The sequence below is a fragment of the Trichosurus vulpecula genome, chromosome 9 (genome assembly GCF_011100635.1).
Source record: "Trichosurus vulpecula isolate mTriVul1 chromosome 9, mTriVul1.pri, whole genome shotgun sequence".
Classification (NCBI taxonomy): Eukaryota; Metazoa; Chordata; class Mammalia; order Diprotodontia; family Phalangeridae; genus Trichosurus; species Trichosurus vulpecula.
Window position 1 is genome coordinate 141652169 of NC_050581.1, and position 25438 is coordinate 141677606.

The 25438-nt window shown below is 38.0% G+C and overlaps 1 protein-coding gene across 3 annotated transcripts in view; it reads right to left on the reverse strand.

Annotated features, from left to right (window-relative positions):
* Nucleotides 1-8110: 8110 nt before the first annotated feature.
* Nucleotides 8111-25438, reverse strand: part of FBXW12 (F-box and WD repeat domain containing 12) — a 28871-nt gene continuing 11543 nt past the window's right edge. For all 3 annotated transcript variants that reach the window (XM_036738713.1, XM_036738714.1, XM_036738715.1), the window contains 6 exons: nucleotides 22030-22239; nucleotides 17273-17437; nucleotides 11455-11662; nucleotides 9739-9917; nucleotides 9531-9658; nucleotides 8111-8469 (listed from right to left, as the gene is read on the reverse strand). In XM_036738713.1, the coding sequence (XP_036594608.1) occupies nucleotides 8370-8469; nucleotides 9531-9658; nucleotides 9739-9917; nucleotides 11455-11662; nucleotides 17273-17437; nucleotides 22030-22239 (990 nt within the window). In that variant the 3' untranslated portion in view covers nucleotides 8111-8369. The remainder of the gene's footprint in view (nucleotides 8470-9530; nucleotides 9659-9738; nucleotides 9918-11454; nucleotides 11663-17272; nucleotides 17438-22029; nucleotides 22240-25438) is intronic.

A 25438-nucleotide genomic window follows, 5' to 3' on the forward strand; every position in this document is an offset into this window, starting at 1 on the left:
TTTCATCATAACCTTTTCGAACCTAAAGGTTTGCCAGGATTTAAACAAACATGCAACCCCTTCAGGTTTTCTTCATTTGTGGTGCATTTCCAAATATACCAACCAGGGCATATTTCAGCAAACTAAGAAGCTTGAAGCAGACAAAAAGAAAAAATTAAAGGTATCAAATGATAGTGCATCAGAATTGCAAGGAGGGATGTTTGTATTACAGTATCACTCTGCAACCAGGACATGCACCTGAAGATGTTCTATAGTCAGCAGCATTTGAAAGTACTTGCTCCACAGTAGATCCTACATGCTGTTTGCTTTGTAATCATACCAAATGCAGTAGCAGTGATAGTATTATTTTCCCTTACTTGTATTCTGAATCTGAACTTTTAAGCAGAATAAACTGACAAAATTTTCTCAGTTTCTTGAAACTAAAATATTTAAGTGATAATCTGTTACATGCCATATATATGCCATAGTTTTCCTGAACATTCTTCAGCTCAAACCCCTGGTTCGCAGTTTTTATTAACAGAGTGTCACTGAATATTCTGGAACATATAGACTTTATCTTTCTCTGGTTTCCTTGGAGAATGTCCCAGTGAATTCTGAGATCACTGATTTAAAGGATGAGGATATTGTAGTCACTTGCATAATTACAAATTGAAATATACTTTAGGTTTCTATCAGTATGCTTGTTGCCCATTTTTCCCAGTTTGCTGGGTGTAAGCTATTTGAAACCTCTTTTACCTTGTAACTTCTTATTGTTAGTGACTTAGAACATATTTTCATGTGGTCATTTATAGCTTGCAATTCTTATTTTGAAACTTTATATCCTTTGTATTCATTTCTTAAGTTCATTTGTTGTTTGATATAATGGAAAGATCACTAACAAGGTTGTGAGGGAGACCTGGGTTTTTCAACCCAATTCTCCTGATTTAGGCACATTTCATTAATATTGGGAAATTTGGATCAGACTTAAGCTATCCGTAAGATAGCTTCTCACTCTGAAAATTGATTTTTATATAGCAAGTACTGTATTAGTCCCTTTTACATGTTTTATAACTCTTTGGGGTGTTCATTCTTTTTGAAGATTGACTTTAGGTCATGGAGTGGACAAGCTATTACAGTACTGAATGGCTGCATAGATATTCATCCATTATGATTGCTCTCCCATGCTGCTATCATGTTGTTTATATTACTAGCAAAGCAAATATTAAACTATTCATTATTTACTATAGAACCAAGTGTTTTGAGCCTAATACAAATTTCACTTCGGCTTCTCTGTTGTTCCCTTTCTGTTTTTTAAAAACTGACTGAGGTATGATCACAAATTTGATTCCTATTACAGGCAAGTTTATCCTTTCTGTGAATACTCAATATAAGAGGCTGCATTGATTCTTTGCATAGCTTCCATTACCAGTTCATATTTGGACTCAGAAAATGTCAATTTTGTAATGCTCTGATGGTCTTGGTAACGTAAAAACTTATTGCCACTGCATTTTCTTGTATTGACAGTGGTGTTCTGGAAGAATGTTGCATTTTTAAGGGTTTGGGTTATTTTTACATGTGTATGTTATTTGTATTTACTTTATACTTATGTTGACTTGTAGACAAGTTATCCTGTCTCTCCTTTGTTTTCTCTAACTTTAAAAGCTTTGATGTAAACAACTGCTTATAATATTTGATTATTGGATGTTTGCTTTTGCGAACTTTATGAATCCCAAGAACTGAAGACCAAGAGGAGCCGCGTTGCAACTGTCTTCCAACTCCAAAGTATAGATACTTGCTAACATTTCTCTGACCTGTCTTCTGACCAGCCTCAACATAAGTTCCTTGTTTCTAATCTCTTGAAGAATAAATGGACTCTAGTACTGTTTCGACTCTGTTTCCATTTGTTTGAGAACTAACCATGCAACCTCTAAAAGAGACAAAGCTTTTAATCAGAGAGGAGGTACTGAATCTTCTGAAAATGTCTGTGGCCCTTCCAGGCAGAAATACATCTTGTTATTTCATTTAATGGTACTGTAAGATTTGTCAGTGCACAGAAATTGTAAAAATCACCCTGTTCTCCAATCTTCCCCAAACCCTCATTTGTCCAGAATGACAAAGAACATTTGTTTTTCCTTGCTGTAGAAGGAAAGCCCAGAATTTCAAGCACGTTGGTACAAATTTGAAAGCAGCATTTGCTCTGTTTTCTAGTTCAGATCTTTAAGGGTTAAAGGGAAGAAAATACAACACTTTCTTTGATGTGCTTATTTTCCAAAGAAGACTTGAAAAAGTCTTAGGATTATTTGATTAAATTTCTGTGATTTTGCACAGACACTTGCCCCACAAATGATTTAATTAGTAAGGGATGAGTTAGGTTTTCAAATTGTGGTCATCTACATACTATTAGTATAACTGACTATTCAGTTTATTCATGGGTCAGTAAACTCAAGAATGCAATGCAGTTTTAGTGTTAGAATTTTCTGGAGAATATGGAGCAACAAACTAAATATGCTAGAAGAATTGGGGTTAAAGCACTTTTTTCCTTCATTGCTCCAATCTTAAGTAATTTCTTTTAAGAGCTTAAGAAATTATCATGGAGGATATTCTCTGTACTAGATTTATTAGTTAGGTGCTGTCAAATAATGTTTACAATATTGCCTACTGTGCTTGATCGAATCATTTCTTTTAACATTTGGTTAAAATGATTATATAAATTAAACAAGTATAAATGTTTGTAGTCTTAACAGTATGAATAGAAGGAATAATTGGTCTAAATTTCAGGAACTAAATATTATGAATGTGGCCTAAGCTAACAGGTTGGTTCACAGTGCAGCTGCCAAATAGAAGAACTGCAGAAGAATGAATGGGCTCCTAGGAAGAGGTAGTAGGTTGCATAGTTTTAGGGCAGGGATTTTGCCCACAAGGAGTTAACTATACAACCTGCTGCCTTTCTTAGGGCTCTATTATTACAACGGAACCTGTTTCTTGGCTCAATTTAAATAGATGTTTACATGTTAAATGGGGGTGAAGGTGGGAGAAAAATAGAGCTATACAAAAAGCACAAGTACATAATTAGTGATGTATATTGAAATAAACAGCAGGTTTGGTCACAGCCTGAAATTATTAGGATTCCTCAATAAAAATCATAGCTACTGAATTTATTTAGATATTAAAAGTATTAGCCCAACAATCTGGAAATGGAGTTTGGTATCGCTAGATGAACTTGGGCCCAAAATCTGTTTAGTTGTATTAAAAACTTCCTCTACTATTTAATCCAGAGAGATCAGTGTATTTATCATTGATGGGGGGTGCATGTTCTTGTAAGCTAGGTCTTTAAGCTTAGAAGTGTCGCATGATATTGTTTAATTCTCATTTTTTGTTGGGGCTATAAATTGTTTCTTTGAAATGTGGATTTTCTTGGAACATCAAGATGCTGAACATGGGTACTCATGCTATTTTATAAATGATTATTTTAATGTGGAGAGAATGCTTAAAATCATGTTTTTAGGACATGCTTAGAAAATTTTTCAGTGGTGGACTGCTTAGAACCTTTTTCAGGGATAGATTGGAATTAGATGGCCTTGGAGCTTTGCAACAGATTCTCTGAAAACCAGGTGCATGTAAATGTCAACTTTCCTTATTCTCACTTTCCTAAAGAATAAATAGCATCTTCTAACATGTTGGGCATTTAAAAATGTTATTTAAAGCTGTATAGTAAAAATGTTGAACGTTCAGTTTCATTTCATTTTTCCCCACAAAATTTTAACAGTGATTTTAATTAATTTGCTTATTGTGAATTGTTGCTTACATGTAGGGGAGAGCGAGCTATCAGCAAATAAAAATCTGTTCCAAATCTGGGTTTTGTTTTTTAAGTTTGTTTGTTTTTGTCTTTCGTTCACAAGAACTCCAGTCTCAAGATTTACAGAAATCCCTAAGTCAATTCAAGTCTCTTGTGGGTGATTTGGGGTGGGGAGGGGAGGGCTGAGTGGAATCAAACTGGTGACTTCATTGGTGTACAGAGCTCAATGTAAGAATTTTCTCAATATAGAGAAGGAACAGATAAAAAAATCGTTAGATCCAGCCTCAGAATTTACAGGTGGAGAAACAGAAATGAAGAGGTACTATTACTTGCTTTGAATATCACAACTAGTGTCTTGAGGTAGGATTTGAACACACGTCAAACTTGAACCTGGTGTTCTGGATTGAGGCCAGCTCTCTTCCCTCTTTCATATGCTATGTTGCTTCTTTTGTCTTCAGATTTAAAGGCAGGTGTTGAAATAGCTTTTTGTTGGTCAGGGTTCTCGCGCCCTAATTTCTAGGGAACATTTTAGGCATGCAGCCTATATTTTATCAAGTGCCTATTACAGGCCAGGCATGATGTTAGCCACTAATGATAAAAATAGTGAAACTCCATACTATCCAATAATAATAGCCTTTTGCCTGCCTTTTTGTGCATTCCTTAGATCACATCTACTTTTGTAAAATTTTGCTTTTTCAGAATGTTAAAACAGAACAGGCATACCTTTTGGGCTATCCTAAATCTTTTATGATAATTTATTGTTACAAGAATATGTCCCACTCTCACCCATTCTGACCTACTTGCACCTATCTTGGTTTTGTAATTTCTAGCCTTAGAGTCATTTTCTTGAGATTAAGTTTAGTAAACATTAAGCATCTGCTCCGTACAAAGTACTTCCTGGAGCATAAAACGTCCTACCTTGGGAGCTCTAAGAGCTTGTGAAAGAACAAAGATGGTGACTAATAATTGAAACTATATTATAGGTAAAAAGTAGTATATAAGGACCTAAGAGTTTTTCAATTGAGATTAATGACATTCCTGATAAGAAGTTGGATAACTTGGTAAGTAAGGTTAAATTAGAAAACCCCAAGGCTATGTTCCCCTTTAAAGTTTACCTAGCAAATCATGGAAGATTCGCCACAAGATGAGAGGGGTTAATCAATGTGTCAGATAAAATTGGGAAGGATTACTGGGGAGACTGCCTGTTTCCCCTTCAGTTTGTCCCAATATTAAATAGCAAATGTTTTTAACTAGAACTGAACTATTGTGCCAACAATTGGAATTCATTTCTACCCTGGAAAAGATTGGATAGTGACTAAAAGTTGCAAAGGACTTTTTCTTTTAAACCTTTAATAACCCTGAATTAGGGGGACTGTGATTAATCTCAAGGTTTAGGAAAGTGAAGTTTGGTTAAATCGTGACTTAAACATGGTTATATCTATCATCAGAAGTTTCAAATCCATGTCTTTTCTGACCCCCAAGTATAACATTCCATCCACTGTACCACACTACCATAATCAATATAGGGGAAAAAAATGCTAAGCCAGCCTGATAAGCGATCTGGCTGCCGAGGCCTACATAAATATTCCTACTATCAGTCTCCATGACTGGTATTTTTGTTTCTGTGTAAGAAGTACCATAAGAAGAGATAATTCACCTACAAGGTGAAATGGTAGTTCTGTTTGCCCAAAGCACATTTTGGCCTTACTTTAAATTAAGGGTGGGGAACCTGTGGCCTTGAGGCCACGTGTGACCCTCTAGGTCCTCAAGTGCAGCCCTTTGAATCCAAACTTCACAGAACAAATCCCCCGATAAAAGGATTTGTTCTTTAAAACTTGGGACTCAGTCAAAAGGCTGCACCCAGGGACCTAGAAGGCCACATATGGTACTTACACAAAAACAAAGCAATAGGTAGCCACTGGAGTTTGCTGAATGACCTGTGTGGAAGATATTGGAATGGGGAACAAATTCCTCCAGCCCCATTTGTCCATTTTTATACAACCTACAAATGGGTTTTTGCATTCTTAAATACAAGAAAACTTGTATTAGTAGGTTATTGTAATAGTAAAGTTAAGAGGTCCATACAAGGACTCATTTGTGCTCGCCCCACATAACAAGTCTGTTTGATTGTTTTTAACTTTCACATCTCCCAGCTCTTTTCCACTCATGCAACTACCACCCCTTGTATGGACCTCTCACCTTTACTGTTACAATAGCCTACTAATACAACAACCTGCTTAGCCCTTTACCTATTTTCATAAGGCCTATGTAAGGCAAGAAAGTTTAACATTTAAAGTTTTCTTACTGTTTTAAAATGATTAAGTGTCTTTGAGTCTTACTAGATGCTAAGCCCCAGGCCCAAACCCCTATCAGGTGTTAAATCGATGTGGGCATGAAGCCTTCAAGGTCCTAGGGGGAGGTGCTAAGTAAGAACTTAAGTTCTGGTCACTCAGATGACGTTTGATGACGGCTAAAGAGTGCATAAAAAGAGAAGACATAGCTATTTGCTTAGGGCTCTCACTCTTGGTGGCACGCTGATGTGGAGACTCTGGGCAGCTGTAGTTAAGAGCCCTCTGGCTTGCCCAGATGTTCAGACTTGGTTAAACTCAGGTAACTATGAATTAAGATTTAAATCAGACAAGGTTTGTCTGTTGATGTTTATAATTTGTTTGTATTTGCTCTGAAGTTCAGGGTGCTGGTTTTTACCCCTGAACTAAGCAAATGATATTTGTATGCTGGATTAAAGTAAGATTGTTAACCCCTTAACATTGCTTTCCTTAGTAAAGCAGATCAAAAGAACTTAGGCTTGCAGCATTCTATGAGCTGGTTGTTGTTGGTTTTTCACCCCCACAACGGCTGCTAGCTGGATTGTTCGGACAACTGAGTAGAAGTTGTTTTTTTTTTTTTAAAGGGGGCAGTAGGCCAAATAAGTTTGGGAACATCTCCTCTAGTAGGTGAGTATCCCAAAGAGATCTAAAAAAAGGGTGGGGGGTAGAGAGTGAAGACCTATTGTACAAAAACATTTATAGCAGCTTTTTGTGGTGGCAGAGAATCAGAAATTGAGGGGGTTTCCATCAGTCGGGGAGTAGCTGAAGAAGTTGTGGTATATGACTGTAGTGGAATACTATTGTGCTGTAAGAAATGATGAGGAGGATGCATTCAGAAAAATCTGGACTTATATGAACTGATGCAAAGTGAAGTGAGCAGAACCAGGAGAACATTATGTACAGTAACAGCAACATTGTATGATGAACAGCTGTGAGTGAATTAACTATTCTCAGCAATACAATGGTCCAAGGCAATTCCAAAGGACTTATGATAAAAAATGCTATCTACCTCCAGAGAAAGAACTGATAGGAGTTTGAATGGAGATTGAAGCATACTATTTTTCACTTTTTTTCCCATGGATTTTTTTTTAGTCTATTTTCTTTCACAACATGACTAATATGGATATATGTTTTGCATGATTTCACATGTATAACCTATATAAAATTGCTTACCTTCTCAGGGAGGAAAAAGAAGAGGGAAGGAGGGAGGGAGAGAATTTGGAACTCAAAAATCTTTTTTAAAATGCTAAAAATAGTTTCTACATGCAGTTGGAGAAAAAAAAAAATTAAAGGCTGAATAAAAAGAGGAACCAGGTAAAATTATCCATGTAAACAAGCTCCTCTTACTAGAAAAGCTACTCAGATGACATGTTACTATCAAGTGGAATAATGCCATTTTGTGCAAAATGCAAAAGAAATATCTAAGGAAAAACAAGTAGTGACATACAAGTTCAGGAATTGTAGTCAACCTAAAGAAGAAAAAAAGCATTAGGATTTTCCTGGCCAAAAGAGGAAGCCTACCTTATATAAATATCATCACTAACATTCAAACTCTTCCATTCCTGTGCTGCTTTCATAATAAATGGGATTAGGAGAACACTTGCAAGGAGAAATCAGAAGAAAGGCTTCTTTCCCAGGCACTTTAAAGAGAACTTGGCAGCAGAAATGCATCACTTACAATACCTAGGCAACTTTGTGGGTCAAGTGTTTGGTAAATGTACTGGAGTGAGGCAGTTGGAATGGTCACATTAGCATGCATAGTAAACTCTTTTGAAGTGAGTAATGACGAGTTGTACTTTCCCTTAACAAAAAGAACCTTCAGTAATTGAAATATCCATTGCCTGGTTGAAGAAGGGAGTACTGAGTTTGCATATGGATCTCAGTGAATACCAGATCTAGCCCTTAAAACAGCAGGCATTTATCACATTACATACTTTTAAGTTGTCTAACTTTGTACAGATTCAGACTGAAATGAAAAAAAAAATTCCGAAGAATTCAACCACATAGGTACGTGCTTGAGTAATACTTGTTTATACAAGCTACTATGTAGTTCCTTACATACTTTATTAGAGTGAAAAAGCTTTTAAATCATGCATCTTTGTATCCTTCATAGAGCCTTAGATAGAGCAGGGAAGCAAATAGTTGTTAAATGATTATCATCACAGCTTGCCTTCTAATTTATTGGTCAAAATTTTTATAATTTTTAATGTTCTTTACTAAAGGCAGAATGAAGAGACAAAATTATAACTATTATCATCTTAAATATGTTATAGATTGAAGAAATATGCCCTTAAAATGCTTTTGCCACATTTTCTGGACTCCACACCCACGATGCTCACATTGTCACATGACACATCTGTGAATCCACTACAGGGAGAAAAGAGAAAATGCGTGTAAATGAAAAACATGTAACAAGAGTTCAACGTTACCAATTACCCTCTGGAGTGAGTCACCTCTTTAAAGACAATATCATCTTTCCAAAGGGTTCTTGGCCCTTAAGGGCTACCTGGGACACTAGATGTGAGATTTTTGAGAACTCAAGTGGCTCCTGTGGAGCAAGAAAACATTGTTGGGATGTTTCAGACTGAGTGGCAATCACAACCTTTTATACTCAGACATCCAATCTTAGGCACTAAAATCGCAAGGAGCACTCACTCACACTGGATCTTTGCCAAACAAAGGCCTGCTTTCTATTGGATTTGTAAGGTTCACTGGTTCAGTAACTAAGGTAGTATTCATTCAAATGAAAAACAGCATTCCACAGTGCTTCAGAGTATCAAAATGAAGTGTTCCAAAGAGCTGAAATTTCAAGATTCATATGAAAACTCATGAAGTGATTGATTCTAAGTCCCCTTAGAAGATCCTATTCCCATCCCTAGGTGACAGCCCACTTTAAGCAAAATTCAATACAACAAAATTCCAAAAGCTTCCCAATAACTGAACACAGTGCCTTGAAGTTGTTGTAAAGGGCACCTGAACCATACACAAAACTGCCCCAGGTTACATCTCAATAAATGTGGGAATAAAGGCAGGAAACAGTAAGTCCCACATGAATTTTAATTCTCCCACAGAAATCACCATTTTAAACAGATTTGTTCATTCTCACAGCCATTAGGTCTCAGACCTCTGATGTTCCAAGTATGCCTGCCCTGAGGTCTTCACGGCCTTCATCACTTTGCATAACTGAACCCCCTGTTTTTGCAAATGCTCACCTTGCTATCCAAGCTGAACCCACAAGAACAGAAACTAACAAAACTGTAGACTCTGCTTAGGAAATGGGACTTGGACTATTAGTAATAAATAGACATCTCTAGGGCATTTAAAGCTTTTCAAAGCTCTTTCCTATCATTTTATCTTCACGTCAATCTTGGTAGGTAGTTTAGTTAACACCTATTTTCCAGATGAAGAAACTGACAGTGAGAAATTACCTGGACCACCTGTGAGATCCCCCTAATAAGTGATAGCAGCTCTTCAGAACAACAGTGTTCTTTTCCCTTTTCCATGTGTACACTCGTAGAGAGATGTCCTGGGAGGAGGTGACAACACGAAAACTGTCCTTAAAATAAGAAGATAGGGAGTGAGTTTACCCAAAATTTAAAGAGGGAGAATGATGGTTGAGTACCTGAATCATCATACCACCCATATGGATGTGATTGTCTGGTGATGGTCTTTAAAGGATGCTAACAGGTTGCCAGTCATTGAAAAGATTGTCAGCTCTGATCCACATCCTAGAAGAATGATGTCAGTACCATGGCTTTCCAGTATATGAGGCCTCCTGATACATTCTGGCAATATAAAACTTGCAACCTGTTGTGCTTTTATCATTAAAAACAAAAACAAAAACAAATAAATAGCTCACATAGTAGCTAAAGCTTTTAGCATCTAAAAATTATCAGTCCTAGAACAACTAGTAAACATACAGTGACCCAGTCACAGGCACATTTATTGCATTTATTAAATACCAAAAGATAGCTAAGTTTTGTGAAAGGGTCAAATTAGGGTGAGGTATCTAAAAATTCTAAAACGACTCATTTTCACTAATATCAGTGTTTCCCATCCATTGTTTTTCTGATAATGAGCCAGCAATTTTAAAAATCTGAGAAACTTTGTGGGTTCTAAACTTGGAAGCCTATATTTCCATTTCATTGGTGGGAAAGGTGGTAGGAATAAGCTAAGGTGAGAAAGAAGACTATTTTACTTGTCCTCAATTTTCACCTAGTGCCTAGCACAGGGCACTGCAAACAGTAGGTGCTTACTAATTAGATAAAGCAAGCTTCCACAATAAGCTCTGGGAGACATCATAGTACAGAAATAAAGCTGGTTCTAAAATCAGAGGACCTGGGTTCTAAGTCTAAATCCACCTCGATGCTACAATATAGATCTGGACCTTTGATTTTTAAGTCCTGTCCCCTACATCACCAATGCTTTTCAAGATGTTCTATATCCTAGTCATGTCTCCTAAGCCATAGACATAAAAGGCCTAATCACCTTAATAATCATTTCTCTAGGGGCAGCTAGGTGGTGCAGTGAGTAGAGTACTGGCCCTGGAGTCAGGAGGACCTGAGTTCAAATCCAGCCTCAGACACTTGACATACTTACTAGCTGTGTGACCTTGGGCAAGTCACTTAACCCCAATTGCCTTGCCTTCCCTGCTCAAAAAAAAAATAATCATTTTTCTAGCCTACATATTTATATCTCCAAGAATCACAGAATTTCAGAAATGGAAGGTACCTCAGCATCTATCTACTGTGACCCATGTCTGAAAAATGACCCCTACTACATCATACTCAACAAATGGTTACCCAGTCTTTACTTGAGAAACTCCAGTGAAGGGGGGAGGTTCATTAACTTTCAAGGTAGTCCACCCACTTTTGGATAGTTCTTATTGTTTAGAAGTTTTCCTGAGATCAAGCCTAAGAACTTCTCTGAATAACTTTTACTGACTGCATCTAGTTCTGCCCTGTGCAGCCAGGCAATATATAAAATGAATTCATAGAACTAGGAGGGACTTGAGAGATTGTTTAATTCAAACTTTCAATTTTACACAAGGGTAAATCAAGGTTTAGAGATGAAGTGATATGTCAGGGATCAGACAGCTAGTTATTGGCGCATTACATTCTAGAATCCAAGTTCCTGCTTCCTAGGGCAGGGCTCTTTTCTCTATACCAAACACACATACACACACGGGGTGTGTGTATGTGTGTATGTCTCCTCTCTCTCTCTCTCTCTATATATATATATATATCCTCTATACCACATATACTATGTGTGTTTTCATTACTGAAAGAAAAGTACTAATTTTGACTTGTTATAAGGGGTAAAGAACACAATTTGAGGAAAGAGTGAGCCTACCCAGTATTTCCACTTTATTCTTGGATCGTTTTGATGCTATATCAAAAGTGGTGACAGACAATTTTCTGGTTCCTCCATCTTCATGCAGCACTATTAACCTGGCTGCCTCTTTGGGTGCCCAGCTGGCATTCTGACATACCCCAACAGGCAGGGAATTAGAAAGAGGCTCATCTTCAGATGGTCTACTCAAGGAATCTGTATGAAATACCTGCAGAGACATCACAAACACCATTGCAGGTATAACCTGAACCATTCCAGGAACATCTGTGCTTAGGGCAAATTCTTGAAGGTAGGGAGCTGGCCTAGAAGGATCTTGGGACTTTAGTGGTGGCAGTGGCCCAGCCATGCAGTTGGGTACTTTAGGTTGGTGAGGGACAAGCAGGAAGCAGGCCCAGGAGATAATGTTTGCCTTTCAAAGAAACATGTACCACCTTAGATGCCAGCAGCCTGGGGCAAAGTCTCATACATTCCATGCTAGTTAGAGCTCTGGGTCCAACTAGACATATTTGGTGAGCAATACATGGGATTAGGTGGGTTTACTGCTGAGGAATCAGTAGCTTTTCCTAAGTTATCTCTATCCTTATTCTGCTGGCTATAGGACATCATCATGTACCAATGGTATTACCTGATTTCAGATTCTGGTCAACAGTAATAGTCACACTGAGTGATTTTACTCTGATGGCAGCGGTTCAGTTAGTAGTCCAATGAAAACAGCCACGGTACAATCGCAGAACTTCAGAGTTGTTAGGGACCTCAGGGGTTATCCAGTCCAGCCAATTCCTTTTATAGAGGATGGAACTAAGACAGGAGTAGGCAAACTTCTTCTTCCTCACTTCCAGGTCTTTCCCCTACCACCTTCACTCAGGAACCTCTCCTACTTTAAGGTTCACTGTACACAAGTACAGCAGATCCTAGTAACTGGTCATTCTTCCTCCTTTCTCCAGTTTACCTATTTCACAGTCATCCTCTCTACCTCAAGTCCTGCCCTTATACTTGATGGCTCCTCAAATACCCTTGCTCCCCAGAATATCCATTTCCTTAACAACTCCTACGATCTATACCTTCACACCAACTTAGCCACACACAGATATGATCAGACCCTTGATTCCTATCATCACCCACAAATGTTCCACTTTCATAATCCAGAACTCCTGTACCTGACCATAACCTTCTATCCTTCCAGTTCACTTCATATTCACCCTTTCTGAGCCCAGTCTTCTACCTCAAAGCAATCTTGAGTCATTCTACCCCTCTCTGTTTTCCCAGTCCATTACCTTATTCTGGCCTATCTTTTCTCTTCAAAATCTCCACTCTGTCATTAATCAATTCAATTTTACACTTTCCTCATCTCTTGAATACCTTGTCCCATTCTTCTGTTACCATTCTTCATTTTCCAGTCCCCAATTCTGGATTACTCCTATCATTTACATTCTCCATTCCTACTCACAAACTGTGAAAAATTACTAGAAAAAGAATCATATAACTGTGCTGATAGGGTTCACTACAAATCAATGTTTTCCATTCTCTCTTGGGTTCATATTATTGTGTGACAACCATCTTCTCCCTGACGGACTCTCTGATACTTCCCACAACGGTTGTTCCAATTTTTTTTTCTCTCTCTCAGCTCTTTGAGGGCAAAGACTGTCTTTTCTGTCTTTTTACATCCCCAGTGCTTAGCACAGTGTTTGGTAGAATCAGGAAGACTCATTTTCCTGAGTTCAAATCCAGACTCAAATCCTTACTAGCTGTGTGATAATGGGCAAGTCACTTAACCCTGTTTGCTTTTGTTCCTCATCTGTAAAATGAATTGGAGAAGGAAATGGAGAAGGAAATCACTCTAGTATCCTTGCCAAGAAAACCCCAAAACATGGAGCTACAAAGAGTTGGACACAACTGAACAACAACCAAAATGGCATATAGTAGAAGCTTAATAAATGTTTATTGGCTGACTTTTTCCAAACTATGTCACCTATGCGCTGACCTTCTTCATTCCCCTCTCTCTGAAACTTATACTCCGCCCCTCAGAACCTGAGCTCTGGTAGGCAAATCTTTACCTTATGTTACCCAGAACCATGCATCCACATCACTTCCTGGCCATTTCTAAAACATTCCACATGGCATGTACCCTCCTCCTTCTAGCTCCCTTTTATGTACTGTCTTCTCTAATTAGATGACTTTTTAAAAATATTTTTATACTTTCAGTTTAATTGATGTATTTTGTTTTTCCATGACATCTATAGATCACTCCCACTTCATGAGAAGTCTCATGTAACAAAGTAAAACAGTTCATTAAAACTTATAATACAGGGACCTCACGTGAAAGTGCATGCAACATTTCACATCCGGAGTACAACCCCACACCTCAATAATTTAAAATGATTAACAGATTAATCTATTTTTTCTCTCACCATAGTCAAGCAAAACAAACCCAATACACATAAAACACTCTCTCTCTCTCTCTCTCTCTCTCTCTCTCTCTCTCTCTCTCTCTTTCCCTCCCCCCCCCCCAAAACTGCTAGGAAAACTGTACAGTAGTACAGAAGAAACTAGACTTACACCTCACACCTTATACAAAGATAAGGTCCAAATGGATACAAGACCTAGATATTAAAGGACATACCATAAGCAAATTAGAGAAGTATAGAAAAAATTACTTATCAGATTATGGATAGGAGAAGAGTTGATGAACAAACAAGAAACAGAAAAGCTCATAGAAGACTAAAATGGATTACTTTCATTTTATAAAAAGTTTTTTTTTCACAATCAAATCTTGTAAAGCTAAGAATAGAAGGGAAATAACTACGAAAATATCATTGCTGCAAGTTTCTCTGAAAAAAAGTGTCATTTCCACACTATATAAGGAACTTATTCAAATCTATGAAAAAGAGCCTTTTACCAATCGATAAATGGTCTAAAGATATAAACGGTGGTTCTCAAGAGAAGAAACTCAGTCTTTTCATATCCACAGGGAAAAAAAATTGTTCCAAACCACTAGCTGTTAGAGAAAAGCAAATTAAAGCAATTTTGAGATTCCATATCATACCCATCAGAGTGGCAAAGATGACAAAAAAGGAAAATTATAGATGTTGGAGAAGCTGTGGGAAAACAGGCACATTGCTATACTGTTGGTGGGCCTGGACAATGAGTACAACCATTCTGGAAAGCAATTTGTAATTATACACAAATAGTTACTAAACAGTGTGTTCCTTTTGACCCATCTATGCCATTGCCAGGTCTATACCCAAAAGAGATCAAAGAAAGAATAAAAGGTCTTACATGCATAAAAATGTTTATAGCAGATCTTTTAGTGGCAGCAAAAAAAAATTGGAAACTAAGAGAATGGCCATCAATTGAGCAATGGCTAAATAAGTTGTAGCATATGAATCAGATAAAATATTATTGTGCTGTAAGAAATGAAGAAATAAATGATTTCAAAAGGACATGGAGAGACTACTATGAACCTACATAGGGTGAAGTGAGAAGAAGCAGCTCAATTCATACTATGCACCGATATTATAAAAATGAACAATTTTGAGGACTTTTATAAACAAATGATGAATGAAATGAGCAGAATCAAGAGAAAAACTTACACAATACCATAAAAACAAGCAACTTTGAAATCAATAAAATTACCATTCATAATTCCCCTACTAGATGTGTAAGCTTTCTGAGAGTAAAAACTGTCACATACTTGCTTGACATTTGAATCCCCAGCAAACTAAACCTTGGCACATGGTAAGTGCCTAATAAATGCTTTTTCATTCATTCATTTCAAGCCACTGAAACTATCCCTCTCACCCACCTTTCAGCAAAGGACCCTGCCTCATACTAAACTGAAAAAATGGAGGCCATCTGAAATAAGTTCTCCCTTCTACCCAATTCAATGCTTTAAGTAACCTCAGCATCACAGGCTCATCACAGGGAAACCCTCCCTCCTCTCCCCCCCCGACACACACTCCCAGCACTCAATTCTCTCCTCCCTCACTCCACCATCAGGGGAATAATGTTGCCTTTCTCCTCGCTAATCCCAGGTCTCCCATCTGTCTCCTCCAAAAGCTTGCCCTTTTGATCATCTCCTCTCTCCTCATTTTTAACCACTCATTCCTTCTCTGCTGCCTACAAATATACCAAGTTCTTTCATGTCTTAAAAAAAGAAGAATTCACTTGGCCTTATCATCTCTTTGAGTTGTCTTGTATACCTTGTTTTCTTTTCATAACCAAAGTCCTGGAAAAGTTACATAGACGAGTTGTGTCTACTTTCCTGTGTCCCATTTCTTTTAGAACCCCATCATTTTACTGAAACTGCTCTCCCCCTTCCAACGTCACCAATGGTCTCTTTATTGCCACATCCAATGATCTTTTCTCATCTCTCGCCCATATCCAAGCAGTTTCCAAGTCTTGTAGGTTTCACCTTTTCTATAGCTCTCAGACCCTCCTCTTCTCTATTCACACCACAGCCATCCTCACCCAGGCTGTGATCACCTCTCAACTACTAAAATGACTTCATACTTGGTCTCACTTTATCTATTCCTGCCCCTCTATAGCCTACCCTCCACACAGCTGACTAACTGATATTCCTCAAGCATAAGTCTTTCTAGGTCACTTCTCTGTTCAAAAAGCTGCAGGGGCTCCCCATTGCGTCTGTGATAAATACATACTTCCTCTGTTTAGAAAACCAGTGTGGGTCCCACCTATCTTTCCATGCTGATTAAATATTATTCCCCATCACATATTCTATACTCCAGCCAAGCTGGCTATCTGTTTCTTGCTGGCTGTTCCCTGTACATGCTATTCTATCCACTACCTTGGTGGAAGGCATGGTTTATGTGGGAGTTCTGAGGCTAGCTGAGTACAATGGGATCAGAATAAGGGCAGCACTGAATGCCAGGCTAAAGATTTATTTTATTCTCTAGGCAGTGGGAAGTCTCTGAAGGGTTTTGATGTGATCATATTGCTTTGGGGAGACAAATATGGCAGCTTAGGCAGAATTACCAGGAGGAGAAGGAAGAAGAGAGAAAGGTAGATAACAGAAAGGCCACAACTGAGGCATTAAGCGATCACAGTTTTAGCCTGGGTGATGTCTGCAGGGAGGAAAAAAGGATGGAATGAATTAGAGTGAGATTTTGAATGAAAGCTTCTATTTCTCCACCACCTCCTCCCTCCATTGTGCCTTGCCTAACTTTTCAAAGCCTAGATTCTACCCCTACCACTAAAGTGCCCTCTCACTAAGGCAAATATTCTCATCTTAACTCATTACAAGAATAGGTACTGTGCCAATGATTTCATTGGAATAAAGAACTCCCCGATGTGGAAACTCCCTCTATCAAAGCATGTTGGCAATTTTGCTGAAACCTAGAGACTTACAGAAATACCTAGAAAACCCTAATAGGTAAAGGATCTTGCCCTGATTCACACTGTCCAGTACTTGTCAGAGAGAGAACTTGAAACCAGGTCTTCCTGGCTTCCGGGTCTTTTCAGTAACTGTCTAGTAACTGTGCCCCTGGGAAAAGAGAGCTTGGAGGCCAGCAAGTACTGAGAAACAGTTTCTAGGCCAGAACTGATCTGTCCTTCCACCAGACTTCTCTGTTGCACTTACATTCTAATGAGTATTGAGTTATTTTGTGCCTGTGCTTTCTTTCTCCTATTAGAGTGTGAGTTCTTAGCTTTCATCATAGAACACAGGACCTTGCACAGAGTAGGCACTAATAACAGTGTCCTGAACTGAACTGAACCAAATGCTGGAACCTATTCCTTCAGCATGTCATCAATATTTCAAATTACACAACCTAGGGGAGATGTTTCTCAGAGATGGCTGTACCTTTAGCAAAACATCTGGAGTCTCTGTGGAGCCAACTAACAACCAGTTCTTGTCAGGTGAGCAACGTAGCAAATTTATATGACAATTGTGAAATGCAGTAACTTGGGAGACCTCCTTCAGACAGGGAATTGTAAAGGTATGAAGCACACCTTCTGTAACAGCCACCTAAAAAAAGAAAAATTAGAGATATCTATAAAGCAGTAGGAATACACAGAACTCACAAGACAGATTAGTAGGAGTCTAATCTGGCGCTCAAAATATGTTTATGGTATCTGAGCTCACACACCATAGGCTGTTTGTCTATTGGCTACTGCCAGCTTTGTTCTAAAAAACAATGAATGAATAGCTGGTTAAGAAAATGGTTCCTAAAGATGGGATTTGGATTTGTGGACCACGGCTTAAAATATAGGAATAACAGGCTACCAGAGAAGGATGTAGAGCAATTAATAATTCATAATAGGAAAACACTAGAAGCTTTCCCAATTAATATAGAGTAAAGCAAAGGGGTCCCCTTTCCTCCACTAATTTAACATAGCCTAGAAAGGCTAGCAATAAAACAAGTGAAAGAAATTAAAGGCATAAAATAGGCAAAGAAGAAAAAAACTATTTGCTGATGACATGATGCTTTACTTAGAAAAATCTTAGGGGATCACTAATGAAAGTAATATAATCTAATAGATTCAACAAAGTAGCAGGTTACAAAATAAACTTACAAAAAACCAACAGTATTTCTATGTAGCAACAAGAAGAGCTAAGAGCAAAGACTAGAAAGAAAGACTGACTTAAAATAACTACAAAATACATAAAAATCTGGAAATGAATCCATCGAAGTCCATTCAGTTCCTGTGTAGATACAATTGCCAAATGCACCTTAAAGAAATAAAGAGCAGTTCATATAGCTGAAGGGAGAGTCAGTGTTATTGTCAAGGCTATGCCAATATAAAAGAATGACAACACTACCAATATTAATTTACAGATTTTAACGTTATGCCTATCAAGTTACCAAAGGGATACTTTGCAAGGCTAGACAAAATAATAATAAAAGTCATTTGGAGAAATCAAAGGTGTGGAATATCAAGGGAAATAATGAAAAAAATAGAAATGAAAAGATTATAGCACTTTTGGACCCCAAATTATATTACAATCATCAAAAATACTCAGCATTGGTTAAAAATATAAAAGTAGATTAATGGAATGGATTAGATAAGGAAGAACCAGAAATTAATTGAATTCAATGATCCAGAGTTATAAACCTGAAACATATATTAACTAGGGAAGAACTCCATATTTGACAAAAATTGCTGGGGAAACTAGTTGAAAATAGACTGTTAGAAATTAGGGTTAGAACAACATCTTTTGCCATCTACCACAATAAACAAAATGGATGTGCAACCTAAATATTAAAGATCACATCATTAAAAAACTTAGAAGAGAACTAGATCAGGTACTTTTCACATTCACAGAAAATATTATTCCCTTATTAGCAAATCAATATTGTAGTGGTAGGATAATAGAGAAGAACTTTGCTTAAGTGGAAATATTTAAATATATGTACACATATAGGATTAAAATGAGAGGATGGAGCAAAATTTTTTATTCTTCAGGCAACTCTAGGGGGAAAAGTTGAAATCATGATTTCAGATAAAGCAGCAACAAAAATTAGTATTATCAATAGAAATGCAGAAATAATATTATGCTTAAAGGTGCCTTAGACAGTGAAAAATACCATATTTAAAACCAAACACACCAAATGCCATAGAATCTAAGTGTTTAAAAGAAAAGTTAGATGAAATACAAAAATACAGCAGGAAACTCATATTTCTCTTACATAAGCAGATAAATCCAAAAGGAAGAAAAAAGGAATATATAAAGCTGAACAGATTATTGGAAAAATAAGATTTGACTGACCTGTGGCAACTTCTGAATAGGGATATTAAAGAAAATGCATCTATCTTGGCATTTTATTAAAAAATGGTCATGTACTAAAGTATTGAGGAATTATGAATGTGTACTAGAACGATAATAATGAACAAAGGACAGATGAGCAAAAGTTAGATCTAAATGGAGATTTAGTAATGACATTCTAAGTAATGAATGGGACTCTATGAGTTATAGAAACAATAATTATGTTAACGATAACAATGAGAAAACACATTATAGCTGTTAAAGCTATAAACTGAAAACATACATTATACAGTTAAAGTTGTTCTCAGAGGGAAATTTATGTCTGAAAATGTATATTGAAAAATAGAAAAATGTTATCCAAAGAATTGCAAACTATTAATAACCATATGAAAGACTACTACAAGGCAGAAATAGTAACAGAAATACAAATTAAAATAACTCTGCGGTTTCACTTCACACCCATAAAATGGACAAAAATGACAAAAGATCAAAAACTCAGAGTTGGAAGGGCTATTGGAAGACACAGACTGGGCATGTCTATATACTGTGGTACAACGAGGAGCTGAAATAACCACTCTGGTGACAAAAATATTCACTCTTTCACTCAAATATCATCTAGTTGAGCATCTGCCCCAAGGAGCTCAAAGGCAGAAAGCTGCTATCTTTGTCAAAAATAATTCATTTTGACAATTTTTTTTGTGATAGTAAAGAAGTGGGGGCAGGGGGGAGTGAGTGGCTATCAGATGGGCAATAGCTGAACAAACTGGGATACATGAACAATAGGATAGTATACATACATATATGTATGTAAGTATGTATTTACGAGGCTTCTGAGTCATTGACAAACCTTTAGTCTCTTTCATTTCTTAGTAATAAATTGTACTTTCCAACATTTTTTTCATTGTCTTTCCCCATGCCCTTCTTTGCTTTGAAGCCTTTGTGTATCAGGGTATATTTGTTAAGGAATGATTCTTAACATCCTTGGCTCCCTTTTCTGTCAGGCTGCCACCCTCTCTACAAAGATGGAAAGGGGCTCTCTGGGACTGAAGATCAGTTTTTATGTTTCTCTGTTTAATGAGTTATAAGAGCCAAATAATTATTTAAAGAGTACCTAATCTGCCCGTGATAAGTCCATCTTTGCTTAGCTGGACTGATCCTTGGACAGCAGGCACATTCTGTTGCCAGGACCACAATGAAGCCTTTGAAGCCTGGCAGAATTTGCCAGAGTTTGAGTTCTACAGGTATATATCCTTTGAGAAAGCAGGGTCACCTCCACGCCACAATGAGGCAGTGAAGTAGGACTCTTATAGAAGAAAGATTTAATTAAAGGAACAATACCAGAATGACTATTTTGTGCTTATGGATCTTTTGGTTATTTAAAAAATAATTTTAAAAGGACTAAAAGCATATAATCATACAACTATATACATATATATAGTTATATATATATAGTTTTATATATATATATATAGTATATATATATATAGTTGTATATATATATATATATATATATATATATATATATATATATATATATATATATATATATATATATATATATACATATGTATACAACTATATATATATGCTTTCTTTAGAGGCAGTTGGGTGGTGCAATAGATAGAAAGCTGGGCCAGGACTCAGGAAGATCTGAATTTAAATCTGGCCACAGACACTAGCTGTGTGATCCTAGGCAAGTCACTTAACTGCTATTTGCCTCCATTTTCTCAACTGTAAAATGGGGATAATAAAAGTACCTACCTTACAGGGCTGTTGCAGGGACTAAATGAGATAATATTTGTAGGGTGCACGTATTTGTAAAGTGCTTAGCACAGTGCCTAGTACATAGTAGATGCTATATAAATGCTTATTCCCTTCCTTTAGTTGTAATACCAACAAACAAACCTGAAAACAACCTATGTGTCCAAGATTAGAAAATGGCTTAACAAACTTAGGTATATTAGAGTAATAGAATACTTATGTTCTGGACCTGTAGTTTCACTCGTATATGCAATTTCTGGCAAGGAAAATTCCTTCTATCTATACAGATCATCAATTTCTCTGACCTAATAAATACTGACAGTTGACTGAGAGTCCCAAGAGATGACTGGGTCACACAGAGGTAGAACATAAATCCAGGTCTTTCTAACTTTAAGACCAGCTGTCTCCACTATGGTGTGTTGCTGTCTCTCTGTAGTTCTATTCTACTATAAATAACAGCTATATTATAAACCATTGAATGCCAGAGCTAGAAGGGACCTTAGAACCCAGACTGTCAGAGCTAGAAGGTACCTTAGAACCCAGATTGTCAGAGCTGGAAGGTACCTTAGAACACAGAATGTTAGAAGTAGAAGTTGCCTTGGAATACAGACTGTCAGAACTAAAAGGAACATTGGAGCACAGAGTTAGAAGGGGCCTCAAACCACAGGATGTCAGAGTTAGAAAGGACCTCAGAGCACAGAATTCTAGGGCTTGAAATGATCTTAGAGCATAATGTAGGAGTTTGAAGGCTCCTCAGAGACGATCTAATTCTGGGATTCGTATCCTGGGTTCTTCAGAGCCTCAAAGGATCTGTGGATAGATCTAGAAGGAGGGGATGTACTGTGAACTTAAATGGGAAAAAATACTTCTTTATTTCCCTAGACTTTGATTTCTTTTATAATCCTATGGATTTTATTTTATATATTTAAGAATATTATTCTGAGAAGGGGTCCATAGGTGTCACCATCCATGGCACAAAAAAGGTTGAGAACCACTGATCTGGTTCAACTCCACCATTTTACAGATAAGGAAACAGGTACATAGAGAGAAGATAACTCGTTCAAAGTCAAACCTCTTCCAAGCCTACTTACTGTCAAGAAGGGGCTCTCTGGCACCCCAGAAAGCACCAGATTACACCAGCTGGAGGGGGTGACGAAGGTGGCCTGCTCCTTCCCAGTTTGTCCATCCCACACCTTGATGGTCCCTAGCCCATCCATGGTGATGACTAGCTGACGCTCTGGGATAGTCAAGAGGCTCCTCAGTGGTGCTGGCTGAACAGAGCTGGACCAGATCTCAGTGCCCTGGGAAAACAAATGCTCATTATTTACCATTTGCGAGAATTGCCACAGCAATATCAAGGAACGTGTTACACTGATGTGGCTCTACTACTTAACAACCTCCAGGGTTTCCCATTACCTACTAAATAAAGTATAAACTCCTTATTCTGGCATTCAAGGCCCCAGCCTGCCTCTCCATCTTTGCCCTCCACTGTTCTGTGTCTTGTGTCAGGCAAATTCTATTCCCACCCCCACATACTCCATTGTAGAATCAGATTTACAGTTGGAAGGTATCTATGAAGCCATCTAGTCCAATGCAGCATCTTAAAGAGAAGGGAACTGAATCCCATGAAGGAAAAATTACTTACCCAAAGGCACATGGGCAGTAAATGTAGGAGGTCGATTTTGAACCCAGGTCCTCTGACTCCAGAACCAAGTGCTCTTTCCACATCCTCTTAATTCTTGTTTCTGTGCCTAACTTATCCAGTCCCCCATTCCTGAAACAGACTCCCCTCCCATATCTGTCTATCCAAGTGCAGCCTTTAAAGTCTAATGCAGAGATTATCTCTTCCATGAAAACTTCCCTAAAAATCTTTTCTTCCCCTTTTTGCTTTCTCTCGAAAGTGATCAGTGACTTCCTCCTCCTCAAATTTGTCACAGCTCTACCCAGACCTCTCCTTTTCATTTACCTCATTTGCCCTCATATCAGTCAATCAATCAACATATAATACGTGCCAGGCACTGTGCTAAGCACTAGGGATACAAAAAGAGGCAAAAGACAGTCCCTGCCCTCAAGGAGCTCACAATCTAATGGGAGAGACACCATGCAAACAAATACACATTAAGCAAGCAATACACAGGATAATTAGGAAATAATTAACAGAGGGAAGGCACTGAAATTTAGAGGGGTGGAAGAAGACTTCAGGTAGCAGGTGGGATTTTAGTTGGGACTTAAAGAAAGCCAGGTAGGTCAGCAGTCAGGAGCAAGGAGGGAGAGCATTCCAGGCATGGAGGACAGTCACTTATCTGTGTACTTTTTCTCCCTCCTTAGTTTGCATATTCCTTAAAAGCAGACCTCGGGTCAGGTTTAATTCCATAACCTGTGTAGGCGACAGTGCCATGCCTGTAGTAGGTACTTACTCAGTAAGTGCTCACTGAATTGAAAAATTCTAGCAGAATGCCCTCTGGGGTTTTTGGCTTAATAAAAATGCTCTTTCCTTCAAACACCTTTTCTCTTTTTCTCAAATGCTAGAACTACTTGGAAAAAACTTAAAAGCATCTAGCTTAACTTTTTTGCTTTACAGTGGAAAAAAAAAATATAAAGCCCTAATGAGGCCTTGAGGGCCGAACCAAAAGAAGAGGAGTGAATTCCCCAAGGTCACCTAGAAAATTAGTGTCAAAGCTGGTATTCTTCCCTGAACTTCTTATTTGTGTCACTGTGATGACTCAGCCAACCTCATAGTGGGTTGGAAATTTTGACTTGGAGCCAAATGAGCCTTTCCAGAGATTACATCATGGAATGAAACCAGCAGAAGTATTCTCAGGGTCACATGCTTCCTTCACTTTCTTCCACACTTACTGACCTTCAGGAGTAAGAGACAGCAAAAAAGGTCCGAGGCCTTGGCTGGAGGTCTGGCTCTGACACTGGCTAGCAGCATGACCATGCCAAGTCCTTTTCCTTCCTGGCCCTTAGCTTCTTCATCAGTGAAAGGAGTGTCAGATCAGATGACCTCAGAGGTTCTTTCCAGCTCTGACATTCTGTAATTCTATGATTTTAAGACAAGGAAATGGGTTTGTGGCTTGGACAGTGAGGGAATTAACATGACTTTAGCTCTTCATGGATATCACCCCTTGATCTGGGAGCAGAAGATAAAAGGACCCACTCTGAGGTCCCCTCTCATGTCAAGCAGGCCTGTCTGTTTCATGAATGAAGTGGGATGGGTCATAATCTGCCCTAGGTGAAGATGCACCCTATCAGTGAGATTGTGGAGCCATTGAAATAGCAGACAGACTTATAAAACAACAAGAAGGAGGGTGGGGAAGGAAAAGTCATGATTCACAATACAAAATGTCTTTGCTTTATCACAAGAGTCACCACAGGGTTGCATTAAAAATATGAGCTTGCAAAGCGCATTTAACTCTAGAAGGATCAGAAGCATCAAATGATGGAAAAATTTGCTTGGTCCTTCATAGAATTCATAGGCTTATAGATTTACAGTTGGAAGAGATCTTACAGGCCATCTAGGCTAATCTCCAAGTTTTATGTATGACATGTTTTTATCCAGAGAATGCACAGATATAATCTGTCTGATTCTGGCTGAATACATTTGACTCAAGCGTTTGGGTGCATCAGAGCGACAAACTCTCTAGCAGCTTCCAGCTATGTGGTGTGAGCCAGTGCTGAAAGGACTGGGTGTTTTGGTATGATGTGGCAAACTGTGGGTGGTACCCTTGGTCCTTCCCCTTCCGCTCCCTTCCTTAATACTGCCCACCCACTTTCCAACCGTACCCTTTGATAGCAGCTAGGAGGTGGGGTGCCCAGCCTTCTATCCACTGTACCCTGGAATGTCTCTCCTTAATTCTACATCTCATAATCCCTAGCTTACTTCAAGGTTCAGTCCAAGTGCCAAGACCTCTCCTGTTTCCCCAAGTCAGTGCCCTTCTCACCCCTCCCCCAAATTATTTTATACATATTTTATATTATGTTATTATTATATATTGTGTTATATTTATATATATATATATATAATATTGTACATATTTTATACATATATAAATACACATTTATGTATTTGATTGTTTCTGTGTGGTTTCTCTATCAGAATCCTGAAGGTAGGGATCATTTGGATTTTATCTTTGTATCCCCTGAACCAAGCCTAGTGCCAGGCACAAAGTGAGCACAGAAGGAATGCTTGTTTGAGTAAAGTCCTATGAGCTATGCCAGGGGTGATTATTTGCATTACAAAGGGATTATCTGGTTTACAAAGCATGTCACCACAACATTCCATTAAAAAGTTGTGCTCTCTAGTGTATTTAACTTAGCATTAAAGTAACAACAATTTTACACATGCCTCAAGGATACCTCAGGAACCTACCACTTGGTCACAATTTTACACTAGTGAAGTGACTTTGCATTAGTATGCAAAGTCTTTATGAAGGGATCATATTACTGTTCAGTCATTTCAGTTGTAACTGTATTTTTGTGATCCCATTTGGAACTTTC